Source organism: Haplochromis burtoni, unplaced genomic scaffold, assembly GCF_018398535.1.
Source record: "Haplochromis burtoni strain Fernald_Lab_line unplaced genomic scaffold, NCSU_Asbu1 Contig_487, whole genome shotgun sequence".
NCBI lineage: Eukaryota > Metazoa > Chordata > Actinopteri > Cichliformes > Cichlidae > Haplochromis > Haplochromis burtoni.
This window is the reverse complement of record NW_024582848.1, coordinates 148,821-168,041: the sequence shown is the minus strand read 5'-3', so window position 1 is coordinate 168,041 and position 19,221 is coordinate 148,821. Positions and strand designations below refer to the sequence as shown.

Below are 19,221 nucleotides of genomic sequence, written 5' to 3'. Positions count from 1 at the left end.
GTGTTTTACTTGCATCTATTTGAAAGAGTGAGTGTAAACACAAAAAATATTTTATTTTATGTGCTGGAATGTGCAGAAAATAGGTTTAAATGTTAAACTAATTTATTCAAGTCAGAGAATGTTGCATATAATTACATTTTTGCTTGATGCATAAAGTTAAAAGATTAAAACTAATAAAACAAATTTTAAAAAAAGAGACTTTTCCATTAGATTACATTTTGTATGATGGATTATGCAGAAAAAGTAGAATTGGGCTGAAAGATCTATCGCTTTATCACCTCTTCAGGTTGTAAATCGTGTTTTTAAAAAGTAACTAAGTAATTAATTACCTTTGAAAATAAGTAATCAGTAAAGTAACGGGATTACTTTTTTGGGGAAGTAATCAGTAATTAGTTACTGATTACTTTTTTCAAGTAACTTGACCAACACTGGTCCCCAAGAGGGTCACGGACCCCCTATTGATCCTCTGCCTAATCAAACAAGCCAAGGTGTGAAAACGGGTGTAGGTCACAATCAGTCAAGGTTTCGGGTGAACCCATTGTGAGACCTAGCCCCCTCTATCATGTGACTTACTGAGGTCAGATAGCCCAGGATCTGAGTGGGCGGATTATAGATGGCAGACAGTTGGTGTCGTAAACCACCGCCTCTGTTCAAAGACGGTCGCTCACAGTGGACATAGATGGCTTCTTTCACTCCTCTTTCAAACCATCTGTCTTCTCTGTCCTAAATGTGAACATCCGTCCAAAAACAGTGGCAAAAGAGAAGAATTATTGGACGGATGAAGTTGATCTGTCACTGTTGGATGGGGAAACAGGCACCAGCAAGCTAATAATGAACAGAGCCCTGCTGATAAAGAGAAAATTGCAGATAGGCGTAATGTTAGACTTCATTTAGCCACAGGCTAAACAACAACAGCTCCTAATAGGAACAAGATCATATTTCTTACATGCATTTTACACTAAAATGTCACATTTGGGTAGACAAATATGTGAAAGTATCCATATAAAGGCACAGCTGTGAACATAACTGTAATCTTAAGGGATTAAAAGATGATGTCACATCAATATTGTGCCTAAAATTTGTTTCTGCTAGTCCCAAAAAACAATCAGCTTCTGCCAGTTCAAAGGTTGCTGGCTGCAGGTTGATGATGCAGCCTTTGGACAGCAAGGAAATTCTGTCTGTACTTTAAGAGAGTACAGTACTGGGACACCCCCCGAGATCAGTGTGTAATAGCAGGCTCATAGCAGAAGGGGGAAATGTGACACTGCATTTGTGTTTGGGGAGTGTCCTGACCTTTGGGTCTTTTAAACCTCTTAAGGCATCACTCTCAGTCATTCCTCTAAAATAGCCTCTCTGCAGACTCAGTGGTCTGCGGCTTTGCTCTGCCGTTTGATTTCATTTCTCAGTGTTTTTCTCCTTTCCTGTCAGCAGCGTCCTTATCGCCGCCCTTCAGAGCTGCAGCTGAACTGTTTCTGCTGCAGTCTGCAAGGACGGGACAAAACAAGCACCACATTTATTCATGCTTCTTGACATAAAGTAAAAATACACACAAATACTGAGGGATTCATGTAACAGTTATTCTCCCTTTGTCTCTGAGTATTTTAATCTGTAGCTGAAGCCTGCGTTTTATTTTAATAGACCACCAACTTCTCATTTGTGGTGAGTGTGCTGAAAAACTGAGAGCACCACTCAGAACATAAAAATTTTATGATCCAATTTATTGTCAGCTCTGTTTATAGTGTTAATCTTATTCTTTAATATTCCATATACTTATGCATACCTTTACTGGCCTGTACATATGAATTTCTACCTACAGTAGCAATCTTTGAAAATTTCTCTTATTGTTTTTGATAACTGCATTTGTAGTTTCTGTATCGTGCTACGGTGTTGCTGAGGTAAGATGATTTCACCACAGTGATCAATATAGTTTATCTAACCCATTTTTATGAATGTGAAATGCAAATCTGACGATGCAGTAAGAGCCCCGAGTGGCCTGCTCTGTTTTCTTTCTTTATCTTTACTTACATCTGCTATTTCATCTTTCACTGTGCTTCAGTAAGACTCATTATTTTTAGTTCAGTCAGGACCACGTTAGTACAAAGAGGGTGGTTATTTCCTTCTCTTTCCATTTCACTAATTTATACTTGTCAGCATGTGTCTGTTCCGAGACCTCCCTGCTCTTCCACACACATACACGAGCAGAGAGGCAAACCCCCCCAACACAGACCACAGCAGGCACTGATAGCAGCAGCAGATATAACACTGATGAAGTCACACAGCTTGAAAAGGGGGAGTGGGGTTGCAAAGCAGGCTGCAGAGCCCCAGTAACAGTCAGGCTATGGCCCGAGACAAACAGAGACAACCAATCAGAGGTGAGACCCGAGTGCCTGACAGGTGGTTCCAGAAGGTTGCTTGCGGGGTGAAATTGGTGGAAAAGAGGTATATGGTGCTGCTCCTTGTGATTGCTTTTATTGCTAACAGGTTGCCGTGGTTGATTGTAGTCTGGATAATGACTCTGACTTTGAAAGTAAAAGTTGTTCCATTTAAAATGCACTAGTTTCAGCTTAAAATTTTATATTAAAAGGTGAACATTCTCAATTTTTGGTTGGTATCACTGTTTTTAAAGTTAATCCTTGGTGGTTAGTTAGCAAGTGCATTTAGACAAGTGCAATCACCAGCACCAACTGGTCGGGTCATACATATTTTCCCTCACAGAGGTTGGAGATTAACAGAAAACTGACATATTTTTAGAAATGCATATTTCAGCATCTGGCATCGGAGAGCTAACATAGCACGGAGGATGCTAACTGCAAGGATGAACAGTTTGGAGGTATTCCACATCGTCACATACACCAAGAGCTTCTCTCTGACTGTGTACAAAAGCTTTTGACTTAGCTCGTTAACTCATTATGTCCCATGTAACCACAGACAGTCTGTGGGTGGAAACTTTAATTAAGCTGATGTAACAAGTTGTCATCCACACATTATTTTATGCCACCTGTGTCTCTCTGCTCCACTCTGTGTATGATTGTCTAATTATTAAGTAATTTTCCTTTCTTTTCTTTTTTATTTTACTAACAAAGAGAAATTCAGTACATTTATATTCTTGAATGTGATACACGTTTGGTATACTTTGTTGCTAAGTGAGGAGAGAAGTGTTTAAGTTGAGCCTAACGTTGCCTCACACATAAGAGGATGAGTCCCAGCATTTTCCTCAAAATGATAAATAAAGTTTATTCCAGGGATGTCAAACTCACTGCACAGTAAATCCCTGATATATTTAAATTGAAGGAAAAAAAGTGCAATTTCAATAATAAATCTCGTTTTTTTTCCCTACATGACAAAGAAATGCTGCTGTAGTACATTAAAAGTCTGTCAAGCATGACTCTTTGGGCATAAATTGTAAGAAATGAATGTGTAAAATTACAGAATGTGTAAAATTACAGACAAGGTCCTGTTAGCTCATTGCACATACTTTCTTGTAATTATAAAATGGAACATTTTGATTTTTTTCACAGTCCATTGTCCATTTTTTACTGAAACCACACTGTTAAAATTAGAAATTTATCTTGTAGATTGTCAAAAACAAGAATTTTCTGTCATTTAATTATTCATCTAGTTCTTATTTACTTTAGCGTCAGTGGGGGAGCTCCTTATCAGCAGGAATTGCCATAAAACAGTTAAAAGTTTATGCCCTCACACACATTTCCATAGCCATCCAGTGGACCAGATTGGGGTCTGCCTTATTAATTTAACACTGATATGGGATAAGTGCTCTGCATCAGCAGTTACCTGAAGTCAAAGTTTTTGTATCGTCTCCATAAATCCATCTTAAGATGTCTCATATAAACACTAATACTTCTGACAAATTAGATTGTTTTAGTCTCTCTAGCACGTTGTAAATTTGCCGCCCTGGCACATGCAGCAGTTAAGGTACCGTGAAGAAATACTACCGATTACTTTCTCTCCGACTCTCTTCATTCAGAGCTCAGCCTGCAGCTGCAACGCACTCTGCTGTTACTATTTCTGTCAAACAGCTTTAATGCACATTACGCACTCGATGCAACACAGAGAGGACGGGTGCTCCAGCGCACCAACACACACACACCCACGCGCACACACGCAGCATTAGCAGCAGCATGTGGCTTCCCTAGCCCTCTCTCTCTCCCTCTTTTTTTACACACAGAGGCTCGCCCGTCCTCAGTCGGTGGGCTGGGTGTGTGCTGGACAGAGCGCACAACGATCGGAGGAAGCCAAGACAGCGAGCAACGTGAACGAAGACGAGGAGAACGAATGTGAGCTGTGTTTGATCCGGAATAAAACTCCAGATTCTGGTTTGAACAAAGACTCGAGCCTCTTGCTTTTAAACCGAAACCACTTTGTGCCCTTGAAGAGAGAAAGCTGGTTCAATCAGAATCCAGAAATCGCTGCCTTTAGAGCTGCTCCTTTACCGAATGCTGCAGATGAAGGAGAAGAAGAACAGTTCCTCTCCTCTTTCTCTCTTTGTGAGCTGGGGGTGGGTTGGGTGTGTGTGTGTGTGGGTGTGTGTGTGTGTGTGGGGGGGGGGGGTGGGGGGTGGGGGGGGGATAGTTGCCATGGCACAGACAAACATGGCTGAAACGTGTTGTTTTTGGTCTGTACGTACACTGCCTGTGCATGGGGTGAACAATAGGTGAGCAGAAATAAGTGGACACTCGTCCACTGTAACTTTAACTTAGTGTTTGTTTCAGCCTGTTTCATCTCTCTGCCAGACCTGCAACTTTTCATTTCATTCATGATGATTATTTCCATTTTTAATCCATTGTGAAACTGGACAAACGTGTCCCGTATCCCACAGATTAAAATAGCATCTTGACTTACTGTTGCAGCTGTAGGGCATGTAATGAGTACTTTGGGTTTCCACAGTTTGCCCCTATTCCTGTTTCAACATGACATCTCCCCCCACACACCGGGAAATTGCCATAAAGGAATGATTTTTCCAGTGTGGTGTGGAGATCTGCACAGAAACCTGCCTGTGAGCCAGACCTCATCACCATGCATCAGTGTTTGACTTCACAAATTTTTATGAGCTTGAATGGGAAACCGGGCTGTTAGTGACGCCCGTTAATGTCCAGACTTTGGAGTCCCCCGTTCATCCAACACACACGGCTGAAATCTTTGGGTGTCCACATACTTCAGGCCATGCAGAGTACAAGCTGATGCTTTTAATAGAAAGAGAGACTAAAAGCGTGTGTGTGTGTGTGTGTGTGTGTGTGTGTGTGTGTGTGTGTGTGTGTGTGTGTGTGTGTGTGTGTGTGTGCGTGCGCGCGCACACTTTTGGCATGTATTCAGTGTGTGTATGTGTGCGTGTTGTTTACTTGCTCCCTGTTGTCTCCCTGCCCGCCTCAGTGTGGATGCTGCAGTGTGTTTGTGCTCTCGGCCTTTTGGACCCAACGCTCGGATGCCTCATTCTCAGGCTGTTTGGAGGAAAAGTGCAGCCACGGGGTGGGTGGGGGGGGGGAGAGACTGCCTGTCAGAGGCCATTAAGCAGCTCGCCGGATGCCAAGTTAGAGCCCAGAAAAGCATGGCAATGCACTGCAGATGAAGCGGGGAACGTCACATGGCAGCACTTCAATGACAAAATCGGAACAGTGGAGTTTTAAATCGAGATAATAACCCTCCACTTTTCCACATAAGTGGAAAGCTGTTTGCTGATTTGTCTTACACCATTTCAGCCTGAGCAGATAATGAAAGGCTTAAAGAGAGAACTTTAAGTGAGAAGGCTGTTGTTAGAATCACTGCACAGTCAATAAAAAGATGATATAAAGAAATAAGAGCAGCATTAACGATCAAGAGGTTTTTGAGGAAATGTTTTTGAAGCCTCAAGGTCTGATTTAATGACCAGAACCACTGCTGGCAGTTACAGCGGGACAAAAACCTAATTTGATCAGAGAGACGTGGAGCTGAGGGGGAAACTCCAGTTCACCTTAATTCAACAACAGATTTTTGGAGCACTGAGTGTCTGTAAGAAACACTGTGGTGTTACAGCTTGGGGATAAGTTAATAACTAAAGGTAAAATGTCACAGAGCCCTGCAGCCTTTTACCTTCAGCAGATGTCAGGAAGGATAACTGAAACATCAATTTCACCCAGTAATTTAGCACATGCATATAACATAATGCTTTCAGTCACTCATTCAAGTGACTTTCATTCATTAATGGTTGAAACAAAGCAAAATCCTCTGAATTATCCCCAATAATTCACACACGTCACCTGCATTGTGAAAACATCGCGGCCTAATTCAAACCTCACTGACGCTCGCTTCTTGAACCCCACTAATCTCAGAGTCGGGGGGAATGGTGTTAAGGTCAGTCCATTAATACAAATGTAACCTGCTAAATGATAAGAAAATATTTATTTTAACACACTGGAATGAACCTATTAAAGCCCAGGTAGAACTCCAGGGTGGTCACTAGTCACTATTTGTCTGTTTCTTGTTTAAACTAGTGATAAAAAGCAGTTAATTAACCCTCATAATGTCCTCCCGATTGCCATACACCTGTTGTCCTCAGGGTTCAAAAATGACCCCAGGACAGCACATGGGTTAAAACAATGCTAAAATTATTTGAATGTGTTAGCGAGCAGCGATTCACAGCAAAAGACCGGCAGAGGCTACAGTGCTTGTTGCTAATCTACCCCAGGAGCTAACCATGGTACTGAAATAAAGACAAATCCTGTCAAGCATTACACTGTTATTCACCAACATTAAGTAAATATTTGGATTTTTGTGTCATTGTTCACAACAAGCAATTTTACACTAATAAATGGGTATAAAACTGGTTGTATTACAGCTACCAATCGCCAGTATGTCTGATTAAACTAACCCAACTACAAAGCAACCATTTAGGATTATAATAACTGAGCTCGTGCATCAACTTAAATAAACCAAGGAACTCACTTCCTTGGTATACACATAGGAAGACCCACTCAGTGTGGAACTTAGACTGCTGCAGAGAAACAACCAACAAGGTGACATTCTCCAAAAAGAAAATCATGGCTGCATGATGCTAGCTGTTACCAGAGTGGCTCAGTGTGTATGAGGAGATCGGCTGTATATTGTTTACCGCTGTGAAAGTGATTTAACTGACAGGCCAAACAAAAACAGCAGATGTGTGTGTGGTAATAGTACGATAATAAAAACCGAGACAGCACGGGTCAGAGGCTGGTCGGGTCGGGCGGGCGGGGCGGGAGGACGTGTTTTCTGGGATCAGATGTTTAAACAACATCTGGACTCCTGCACAGGCATCTGCCCTGCTCAGGGATTGAAACTGGGGTTTTAATCTGCGACCCCTCGCATCTGTGTGGGTGGCGTCTAATCTGGCTGATGGTGCATTTAACAAGCTGCTTCAACTCAACAGCCGTTTGCTCACAAAACCTCCATAAAGTTGAAACACAGGAGGAACGGAGGAACATTTTGCTTCAGTTTTTATAACTGGGAAAGCTTTTACTGGGACGTTACTGTGGGAGGATCCATGCTGTGTCCTGCAGAATGAGGAGGAATATGGGCTTCTGGGGTGGGAAACGTTTGAACGTTGAACAGACATAAAAGCCACAAAGAATATTACAGTATAGCTCAAACCACAGGAACGCAATTATTTCAAAGACTTCTACAACCCAATATTGTGTGATTAGTAGAGCTGGATATTAAACTTTAGTACTTTATGGCCCCAGAAAATATATACACATATATATCAAAAACATGCTTCTCCGGGCTCGGTGTAGAAGAGCATGCAATGTGCACTTTTACACTTCTAACCTATCAGAACGTAGGAAAGCACAGGAGAGGATGAAATACTTTCTCTGCAGATCCTCAGAGGCCATACTGGCACTGCAAGTCTCAGTCTCTGGGGCGTCTCCAGGATTTTTTAAATGGTGCGGAAAAGAGAAGGAGACCAAGAACAAGGCAAAGATGTCCCACAGGAAATCAGAATATTTGCTCTGAAATAAATGCAGTGTAGAAAATTGGCATAGAAGTAGCACTACACCAGAGACTAAAGATTGTAAAATATGGTTTCAATGCCAAACAAAGTGGGGAAACAAATATTTACTCTGTACTTAAGAAAAAGTCATAATAATTCTTAATAAGGAAGATGTTTCAGCATCCTGATAGAATCAGTAGTAGTCATGTGAAAAGGAGGATTTCACAGGACTTTGTACTTTAGCAGCAACAAGTTGCAGAAACTGTTTTCTGTACGACTTTATCAATCTCTCACATCACTGTGGAGGAATTTGGTCCACTCTTCAGTTCACTGAGGTTTGCCACATTTAGTTATGCACAGCTCTCTGAAGGGTCCACCACAGCATCCGAGATTATTGCCCTGTAGTGTGATCCATTTTGGACAAAGCTTTAGCTGTTGGACAGTTGGCCTCACGTTTAGCTTGAGAACACCTGACTCAGTCAAGGTGCCTGGATCCTGTGGCTGCACAACAAACCCAAATCATCAGGCCCTTATCACCGTGTGGACAGTTAGTATAAGCTGTTTGTGCATTACTGCCAAACAGCTCCACTTTGGTCCAGAGAACATCTTTCCCAAAGTCTTTTCGTTTGTTGAGATGCAGCTTTGCAAACCTAAGCTGTGCTGTCCTTTTTAGAGAGAAGAGTTTTCTCCTGGCAACCTTTCCAAACAAGCCATACTTGTTCAGTCTCTTTCTAACTGTACTGTCATGAACTTCGACATTTAACATGCTCACTGAGCTAACCTGTAGAGTCTGAGATGGAGCTTTTGGGTTGTTCTCTGACCATTGCACCGGGTGAATTTGCTGAGAATGTGTTAACACAGAACACTTAAATACTTTAAATCAGCAAACTGACAAAACTTGTGCTTTAATAGAGCTGCTCACACTTGCTGATGATCAGTTACTCACGTAATTTGATTAGCAGCACCTTGCTGCTACTTACCCTCCCACTTCCCATGGAAGAAATAAGGGTGAACTTTATTACACATTCCTGGAACATCAATTTTGATCCATTAATATATTCATCGGTTTAGCATTGTAGCTATAGATGACTTTAACTCATTGTACACTGCTGATTAGTATTTATTTATTTATTTTTTAATTTAGAGCAGCGGTCTCCAACCCCTGGGCCATGGACCAGTACTGGACCATGAGTCGTTTGGTACCGGGCTACAAGATTTGAGGCTCGGGTGTGAAGTTTTTATCGTTATTTTTTAATCGTTTTTATCGTTAACTCGGTTTCCCTGGGTCTTTTCCCGTGTGTTATGAATAAATCTTCCTCTTTTGGTACCAATACTGGTTTCATTTGTTGTATTTATCTGTGACACCTTAAAGGCCGGTCCGTGAATACATCGTCCGACATAAACCGGCCCGTGGCGCAAAAAAAGGTTGGGGACCGCTGATTTGGAGTTTAAAATCTGCAAAATAACATGCAACTAAAGCTTTATCCTATTTATATTTTAAATATTTGCTTCCATTATATAGACATTTTGATTCATACAATAGACTAACTCAGGTATTTACCAGAGCTAGCATGAAAAGCCTCCATCAGAAAAAAACCAGCAGTCTTTCCTTGACTGTCTCAGAGACTGTATTTTTTTTATGAATAAACCCACTGGGAAAATTTGATTTTGGACCTAGCATCCTCGACCTACACCCAGCAGCCTCTGCGCTCTCAGGGGTGTCCTTAAAAGTCCAAAGAAGGAGACGCCAAGTAGGGCAGAGAGGAGGGCGAGCTACAAGGAGCGAACGACTGAGGAGAGAAACAGCAGAAAAGCAGCCAGGAGCAACTTCACAGATTGATAAACAGAAGATGACACACCAGCCCCTACGTTTGTTTTTGGTCCTCGGCTCGCAGCTGCGCATGTGTTTGAGTGTGCAGCGGCGGGCGAGTGTAGAGCACTGAGGGTGCTCACTGGTACTTTAATCCCAAAGTAAAGGGATCTGGATAAAGACATCAAGTTCAGCTCTGCCTGAAGGATTTATACAATGTGAGATTTTGTTCTTTCTACAAATACTTCGGATCCAGCACCAACATCAGAAAGCATCAGAGGTGATTCTGCATGCTTATCCTCTTAAGGGCAACTCTGAAGATCAAATGCAAATGACAGCTGTCCCTCAAAGTCTGGTTGCAGGATTCTCATTTCACTCCCCTTCACAGTGTGCAGAACACAAAAGCCAATAGACTGGGGTTACTCTGCCTCTGCTTTGGTTTTGTTGAGGTGATGGCTTCTGATGAGGACAGTCTAATCCTGCAGACACTCTGAGCACCAGTACTTACAGTACATTATCTTCTATTCATACACAGAGGATGTGCCTGTCAATATCATCCTGGGATGAAGGCCCTGATTTTTTTCCCCTGGTCTCTTGATGATGTAAAGTGACGTCAAATATTCTTTGAGGGAGCCATTATCTCGCTTCTATACCTGCATTGTAATTTCCCCTGTTTTCTAATGTCAGTTGTGCCCCGAAGGCGACTTTCTGCCTCACACAGTTCACAGCAGAGTGACGGACATCTTTGTGCCAAGTTAACAAAAGAAGGACCTGCAACAAAAGAAAGACCTTGAGGCAGCGTTTCTCCAGCTCTTTACAGCAGTTAAAGATGGATGGTGGAGTGACAGCACTTTTCTTTTTCCACTGCAGCTTTATCTCCCCCTGCACACTTTCCTCTGCATATCAGAAGTGCCCCAAACATCCAAAGATATCAAGAGAAGTAAAGTCAACGATTTTTTTTTTTTTATAAAAAAGAGAGAATCGTCAAAAAATTTAAACAGTTTTCTTGATTGCATGTGTGAAACAATGCTGTACTGTATCCACAGCGTACAGGAACTGCGAGTGGGCGTTAAGAAGACAAAAGTTGGCAATGACTTTTCCTCTGATGTTGGTGGATGAAAACACAGAGGATTATTCCACTTCAGCATGAAGCGCATTGTGCGTTTTCTCTGAGCAAGAAAGGAGAAGAATGAAAAGGATTGAGGGCGTGCAAAAAAGCTGCCCATTACAGCACAAGTCTGCAGTTTTTAATCTGACATACTCCACTTAATCTTCCATACTGAGCTGCACTCTTTGTGATTTAAATTAAAAACAGGCTTGTAGAAAGGAAACAATCAGTTTGAAGCCCTGGACCAGAAGGAAAAGATAGCAGTGAGTGGATAAATGGAAACCTGAATAAAGATAAAGCATCACAAAGATGACCTGTTATTCTAAAAGGGCGGCTTTTTTCCCAGTCGTCCAAAATTCCCAAATTAAAGTCCAGTTCACCTTCTCGTCTTACCTAACAGACATGGCTAGGACGGTCACTGGACGCTATGAGTATGTCTGTATGTAGTTTCATATTTTCTTTATCTAGTTCCAAAACCACTCATCAATTCTCTTCAAACTATCTGTGTGTGCGGCTGGGAGCCCGAGTAAGTGGAGTGCCGAGTTTGAAGTCATTTGAATGAGTGATTTTCATATTTTGGATAAAATTTGTTCTCCACTCTGTGTGTAGGGGGAGGGGCGCATACACACAGGATACATGAACCTTTTCCTTTCACTCTGAACCCTGAATTTGTTTCAGTAGCCTTAGTACTGGTACTATTACAATGCCCATATACTATATACACACAATACTTATACTCCAGTATTTCTTTGCACTTTTACCTTACTTTTGGATGGAAATATCAGACTTTATTTATTTATTTATTTATTGTAAAGGTTTAGTTCATCTTCATGTTTCAGCATTAAAGAAATATACATTCTTATGAACTTAAGTTACGTTAAGTTCTTTAAGTACATTTTGAAACTAAACATTATGGTAGTATTATAACTTTTACTTACACTCTTTGACTCATATCATAAAATATTTTTTTTTGTGTTTCTGAAACTAATCATGTACCTAATCCTTTAGGCTACAGTCTTGTGCTGATTAATAATATTTGCAACTATTTTTTGTAAAAGATCTCAATAGTAGTTCACAATTTGCAACTCCAATTCATGTTTAGCTCTGCATGTACATTTTTTTCAGGACACTCTCCAAAGCTGAAAGTTTGCGTGACCCGGCCGAGAGAAAGAACAGCTGGATGGCAGCCTGAGGTTTCAGTGGATTTGATGTGGCAGACATGAAGAACCAGCACCAGTATGGACGAAGTCATCTGGAGAGACTGGGTGAGTCCACTTCATATACTATACAAAACCTATATCTTCACCTAAATATAATGTATAGTTTACCTACCAGAAAGCTAAAATTAAGTGTGCCGACAAACCTGAGAGACTCCAGCACTGGTGACTGAGACGTCAACATGAATCACTGCAGGAATTAATCTGATGCCTTCATTTAGGCTCCTGTTCTTATGAAGAGATGTGGAGCACACTGTTCTCTACATCGCTCTCTTTCTGAGCTTCAGTGATCAACTGATCTGCTTATAACAGAGGAAAATCTACTATGATTCATTAAAAAGCTAATTTAGGTGAACTGAGGTTTGCAAGTTTACAACATCAAACTGAATATAGCTTCACAGAGTTAATGCATGAGGTTTAAATGTTTCTAAAATATGTACTGATAGTTTTGGCTGTGTAAAAGACGCTGTTATTCTGTTCATTTCTCGTGTCTTCCAGTCTGCGTGGCTCTGTCCACTCTGGTGTTGGTTCTGCTGGGACTTCTGGGTTCCGTCACAGGCTGTCCTGGTGTCTGCACCTGCTATGGCAATACGACTGACTGCACTGCTGTTGGACTCCTCTCTCTGACGCCTATCCTTGGGCTGCTCGCCCAGGACTCTCTGGCACTCCACCTACCCCAGAACAATCTCACCTTCCTGGGCAAAGCTGAGCTGTCCAACCTCAGCAGCCTGGAGGTACTGGATCTTTCCCAGAACCACTTTTCAACCGTGCAGCCAGGAGCTTTCCTAGGCCTGAACAGCCTGCGCCGCTTAAACCTGTCCACCAACTACCTCAGTAAACTCAATAGCAGCACAGTGACAGTCGAGGCCTTCAATGGAAGTCAGGGGAGTATTGGATTGAGCAAGGAGGTTTTCAAGGGGCTATGGCAGCTGCAGGAACTCGATCTGTCCTCCAACGGCCTCCTGTGGCTGCCCAAGGGCCTGCTGGATGGGCTTCAGAGACTCACCTGGCTGTCTCTGGCCAGCAACCGGCTTGTCACCCTGGACAGAGTCACATTTGAACCCCTGGTGGGGCTACAGCACCTCCTGCTGGTAGGAAACCCTTGGAAATGCGATTGCAAGCTGAGAGACTTCAAGCACTGGATGGAGTGGTTGATTTACAGGGGTGAGCAGGGCTGTTAGCAGGCCTCTCCATATCTCAAATACTTTAAGACTTTACCGGAGCGAGTCTGGGGTGTATAATCTAAGCAATTAATCTCCGCTCTGCAGGATGGATGTATGCTGAGCAAAGACATCTAAGAGTACAATGACCTCTATATCTTTCAATCCTTCCCTGTCTCTCCTGGTTCCCTTCTTTCTCCCTTCCTCCTTCTTTCCCCTTGTTTTTGTGTCCCCTCTCCATCTGTTTTATAGATGGGCAGGTAGATGTGATGCAGTGCAGCCTCCCGGAGGATTTGAAGGGCAGGGACATCCGCAGCGTGCCAGCAGAGATGTTCAGCTACTGCCTCCAGACTTCAACCAAGGAAGGCGCCACCCGGCCTCCTTGCCCGCCCGGCCGGGTCGGAGGTGCCGATGATTGCATCCGTCAGCGCTACAGACCCGCGAGCGTCCGCCGGGCACAGGGCACGCAGGTAGTTGCGGCCGTTGTGTGCGGCACAGTGTGCGTCATGATGGTGGTGGCAGCGACTTACGGGTGCGTCTACGCCTCGCTGGTAGCCCGCTACCAGAAAGAGATGAAGAGCCGCGGGCAGCCCCTGATGGCTGAGTCTGGAGCTGACACCGACCTGGAAGACGGGCAGACGTCATCCCCGACCTCACTGGAGGAAACGCCGCCCAAAGAGGCCTGCGGCTTCGTGCACAGTTATCGAATCAGCAGTTTCTAACACACTGATTTCTGCCTCTGTACTTCAGCTCTCATCACTGATGAGACGAGGTCTGCAGAGAGAAACCCTGCAGCTCACTGGGCGAAACTCTCCGGGTGGGGACTGATTGTGCAGCTTAATGGAGCGGACTAAATCCAGTGAAGCTGTGATTCTGCAGCACTTCTTTTAATGTATGGATGCTCTGTGAATTGTTATTCCCTGCGCTGCATCCCTCAGCCAGCTTTGAAACTTCTCTCAAGCTGCTGTTTGGCACTTCTGCACCTTGACTTTCCCTTCATGTGTGTTTCTTCTTTAGAAATATGAATCTACATTTAGTTCCCGTCTTTGGATCTAAGCCCAAGAAGCACAAAGTCAAAAAGTACAAACGTCTGTGAATGTGTGACATTTCTCTTGATGTGAGCTGCAAAAAATTACTTTTCTCTTAATCAGCTGTGCGTGTTTTACATTCCCCATTCTGCAGAGTAATTCTTTGTACCTGTGTTAGGTGGATGCCCCCGTTGAATCTCCTCAGAACAACAAACACTTTGAACCACATCAGAGTTCTGCTGCTGTCAGGTAAATGCTGCTTTAAGCTTCATCACAGGTTAACTGCATTCAAACAATACTAGAGCTGTACTGCCGCCTAGAGGGCAAGCTTAGAGCTGCAACAGCTTCTAATCCAGCACAACGAAACAGCGATGACTATTATCTCCAACATTGTGAAGTAAAGAAAGAGCGTGAGGAGATCAGCTCACATGTGATAAGCACATGAAATAAATTGAAGTGTAATTGAACTCAAGGACTGTTAATCATGCTGAAGGTAATAAACTCTTTATTTATCTAAACTGGGTATTTTTTCTTTTTAAAGAAGTGTTTTTGGTCCATTTCACAACCTCTAAATTGCTGTTCTTAAATGTGAGTGAGAGGACTACTTCCTTACAGAGTTCTGAGAGTCGTGATCTCCTTTGCTTTCGACCGGGGAGGAGAAGTTACCTTGAACTTCATTTCCACTGCATGTTACAGTTTAATTAGACGATAGCCGCTGCTGTTGCAGGCAGCGTCACCACATGCTTCATGTCACGTGGTGTAAAAATCCCACACAAAGCGATTTGAGTGAGGATTCTTGCTGACCACTGTATGACCTTCAATGTCTTCATCATTATCTTTTGCTCAAGAAGAACAACTGAAAATGGTCAGCATATGGCCACTGCTGTTCCTCAAAGTGTCACTCGCAGCTGGCTTCTAAAGTGACTCCGCCCACATAGACTCCCATGTTAAAATGTCTTATTTTCCAACAGAAATAAACATGTTTGGTCTCCACAGCTAACTCCAGCTCCCTGTTAGACGCTGATCTGCTTTGGCTGTCACGGATTAATAAAGGAAACAGTAAGCAACTAAAGCAAGAGGAAAACGCGATGATGACAGTGCATGCTGTGTTTTTGTGATGAAGATGAAGAAGGTGAACATCATAGCTCTTCCACCACTTGTTTGAAACTCACCTCCAGCCATGGCCGTCTTTCCCTCGGTTGACACGGTCACCGATGTCGTCGCTATGATGTACTTCACTCCTGAGGGGCAAAACATTTCGCCCAACATTAACTACAGATCACCTTATCAGTTATTCAATGATAACGAGTTACTTTTTGTTCTGCAGACGTGTTCAGGGGTTCGTCACAAACAAACCTTTGTCATTCACTGGGTAGTAGTAGAATTTTCCAGGAGTGTTTTCTACAGCCAGGCGGTACCACAGCGGGAAGTGATCGATGGTGAACAGATTATCTTTATCAGCTGGAGTCAGGAACTTCCTGCAAAGTGAGCAATCATCCTCAGATAACATTTTACTTTGAAATTCACTCCTAGGCTCATTGACTGAACTGGTCAGTGTGCAACTGGAAGCTCTAATTTTACTATTTATTTCTAATCATCTACTGTTTCAAACACAAACCTGTGCTTCGTGCTACTGATGAACATTTTTTTACTTCACTCACTTCAAAGAACTCACAAAGGTTACACACTCTGATAGTCCACAGCAGGAAGCAGATATAACAACAATTCTTAAACCAGCTGGAGTGTATCAGCTGGGATCGTGCTCTGAAGTGTGACATTATTATTTTTAAAGAAAGAAGGAGGGAGGGAGAAGATATGGTTCCAGCAGTTAGTGTTATAACACAATTTTCTTTATGCTAATAGTACAGATGAATTGTCTAGCTAATAATGAGCACAAACAGTGTTGAAAAGCTGCAGCTAGGAGAGCAACACAAAAGGTGCTGTTCTGAAAGCAGAAAGTATTTCACCACATAAACCTGAACTCTTTGCAGAAGCACGTAAGATATATTTGCTGTCAGGTCCAGACCACCTGTTGGAGTTACACCGTAACTGTGTCACGTGAGTAAATGTGCACATTGCCAGTCATTTTTTTATCATGTAAAAGGTAAATGGACTGATTTTTATATTGGATTTTTCTTCTCTATATGAGCACTCAAAGATTTACACAACTTGCCTCATTCATCCATTGCACAAGCACTAGAGCAGACAGGAATCGAACCACCAACCTTATGACCTGCTAGGACCTGTTAGGTTTTAATCAGGTGACTGAATGCTCCCTTAGTTACACTACAACAGGTCTGGGCTTCTAGATTTTTCTTCTTCAGTCCCCTTTTCCACTTACACCTCTCTGTATTTAATCATTAGTTGTTATTAATCTCTGTCTCTCTTCCACAGCATGTCTTTTGTCCCGTCTTTCTCCCCTCACCCGGTCACAGCAGATGGCCCCGCCCCTCCCTGAGCCTGGTTTTGCTGCAGGTTTCTTCCTGTTAAAAGGGAGTTTTTCCTTCCCACTGTGGCCAAAGCACTTGTTCATAGGGGTCATATGACTGTTTGGGTTTTCTCTGCATTATTGTAGGGTCTCCCTTATCATATAAAGCACCTTGAGGAAACTGTTGTTGTGATTTGGTGCTGTGTAAATAAAATTGAATTGAATGGAATTTAATTATAATGGTTTGAGTTAAACAGATTCTACATCTTATATGCATTTGGTCTCAACCTAAACTACACAGTGAGATATTTCTGTCTTTTCAGCTTAATTTACTTACATTCACATAAAAAGTGACACTTATCTGCAGAGTCTGCATAAATGATTGGCATGTTGAACGCATAAAATCTGCCCATAACATGGGAATACCTACAGCCCCACATCTACACCTTTCGAAGTAACACCAAATGAAAAAATCTAAACAACACAAGTAATTTTTCAGTTAGCGCTCTTACTTAAATATTCTATGATTTTGTGAGGCATGTCAGATTTCTAATTTTGCCTCAGGATATCAGTGGATCTCATCTCATCTGCTGTTTTTATGTACCTGCCATTCACCACTCTGGTTTGTCCCCACAAATGAGAAAATCCTGTATAACCAAACATTTGCTTCAGCTTCACAATCCACTGTGATTCAAAAATATCTTTATCGAAAGGATCATTTATTCCTACTGCCATTCGATGATCTACACCAGAAGCCAATCATCCTACATCTCTCTTTATCAGCCCACTTCTCCATATACAGCAAATAAACAGCAGCATTTGTATTCAATTTAAGTAGCTCCCTTTAGAAATAAAGCATGAAAAGATTCAATACATGACATTTCTTCATGGCCTCACACCTCTAGTAAAACCACACGGTGAAACAGATAACAGATAATCCCAAATCTCTAGCTTCAGTTCACACACTATAAAGGTCTTTCCTGGCCTGGCCCACTTGTATCTCAAATCTGGTGGTAAATAATGTTTGGTGTTCTTCTACACATCACACAGGTCAGCTGTTCCACACAGATTTCAGGTTTATCCGGGAGAATAGTTTGTAGTAACGCAGCTCTCCTCTAGATAAATCCAGTGCTCCACCTGAGGGGCAGTCCTCAGGACCTCACACAGCAGTTTTTATTAAACGAGTTCATCCTCACAGAAAACCAAACTGATTCTTCTTCAGCTTCCTCTCATGTATCTGAACTGCTGCACTGTTTTCAGAGAGAAGCACGAGTCAAACCTACACTGGAATATTTTTGTTAGGATATCAATCACTCCCTCAACAATCTGAGTCCCTCACTGCATTGTGCTAATTATTGAAATGAACGACTGCATCTTCGTATATGAATGAGCATGCATCGGGCTTCCGTTTGTCGTGGGCTATCAGTTCCAAAACTGCCCCTGAGCCTTTTTGGTAAACCTAACAGCAGCTTTTTGACACCAGGAGAAGGTTTGATGACGTAGACGTTAATAATGTGGTCCACTCAGTTTATCTTTATTGACTTTCTTGCATGAAATACTCTTAATGTGGCAACTGAATTTTAATAGATTTAAATAATTAATAGCAAATATTGGAAATGTGGAGATGTTGGCTGTTTCTCAAAAGGCACCGATGCAGCACATCTGCAGAAAAGCAATATCACCTTGAAGATGTTATAATGCTTTGTTTTGTTTTTATTTATTTTACTTTTGTTTCTCCTGTTGGAGATAACTGTGATCATTACAGAGCTTGTAAAAAAGGCTCTGATTAACCTTACAGTTATTATCATTCGAGTTATTGCAGATAAAGTCGATCAATATATGTTCTAATAAACTGTGCACACGTACAGGTTAATGATAGCAGCTGTGCAGTGAGATGAGCTATACGACCAATTTAAAATGAGTGATGGCACAGGAGGTTAGATGCAGGTTTGAGTACAGCTATAAAGCATCCGAATGAGCCACAAGTGCGTGCTCAGGCCACTATAACACTGCAGATGCAAGATAAGTTTGAACTGTAATACAAACACAGCTGCTTAAAACAGGAAAATCGCTGGAATATCTGCACGAACAGAACCATGCAGACAGAAGGAAAGAGTCCACATAGTGGCCTAAGAGTAAAAGACACTGATAATGTGAGTGTTCAGGATATTAGTTTCATGTCTGCTGTCTGAGTTAGGATAAAAGTGCTCTAAAAACCTAAAAACGTCCCACTGTGGAAAAGGAGAGAAATATACAGTTATAACCTGCATGGGAACATCTGAAGCTGTGGACTGCAGCACTGCGGTAACATAATCAGTGTTTATGAAGATCAGGCCCTGCCTGAACACAGAGCTTGACTGATTGTCTAATCCTTTAATATTACGCAGAAGATTGCATCAGCTAAGAAAACACTTCCTGTATATTTAACTGCTGCAGGTTCTGGCTCCTCCTAACAGAGTTTGTGTGTGTGTGTGTGTGTGTGTGTGTGTGTGTGTGTGTGTGTGTGTGTGTGT

At 42.3% G+C, this 19,221-nt stretch overlaps 2 protein-coding genes across 6 annotated transcripts in view; one reads left to right on the top strand and one right to left on the bottom strand.

Annotated features, from left to right (window-relative positions):
* The window catches only part of LOC102293364 (voltage-dependent calcium channel subunit alpha-2/delta-4), an 82,528-nt gene that overhangs the window by 27,848 nt on the left and 35,459 nt on the right, over nt 1-19,221 (bottom strand). For all 5 annotated transcript variants that reach the window (XM_005946715.3, XM_005946716.3, XM_042213837.1 and 2 more), the window contains 2 exons: nt 15,637-15,758; nt 15,453-15,521 (listed from right to left, as the gene is read on the bottom strand). In XM_005946715.3, coding sequence (XP_005946777.1) covers nt 15,453-15,521; nt 15,637-15,758 — 191 coding nt within the window. The remainder of the gene's footprint in view (nt 1-15,452; nt 15,522-15,636; nt 15,759-19,221) is intronic.
* Nucleotides 11,987-14,786, top strand: LOC102293059 (leucine-rich repeat and transmembrane domain-containing protein 2). The gene is made up of 3 exons (XM_005946714.3): nt 11,987-12,140; nt 12,591-13,256; nt 13,505-14,786. The coding sequence occupies exons 1-3, from the start codon at nt 12,095-12,097 to the stop codon at nt 13,972-13,974; spliced, it is 1,182 nt and encodes a 393-aa protein (XP_005946776.1). The 5' UTR covers nt 11,987-12,094; the 3' UTR covers nt 13,975-14,786.

Bases quoted from the DNA above. Each gene is read 5' to 3' on its own strand.
- LOC102293059 (XM_005946714.3), top strand. From the start codon at position 12,095: ATGAAGAACCAGCACCAGTATGGACGAAGTCATCTGGAGAGACTGG. The intron at 12,141-12,590 runs GTGAGTCCACTT...CGTGTCTTCCAG, and splicing joins AAGTCATCTGGAGAGACTGG to TCTGCGTGGCTCTGTCCACT. The intron at 13,257-13,504 runs GTGAGCAGGGCT...TCTGTTTTATAG, and splicing joins GGAGTGGTTGATTTACAGGG to ATGGGCAGGTAGATGTGATG.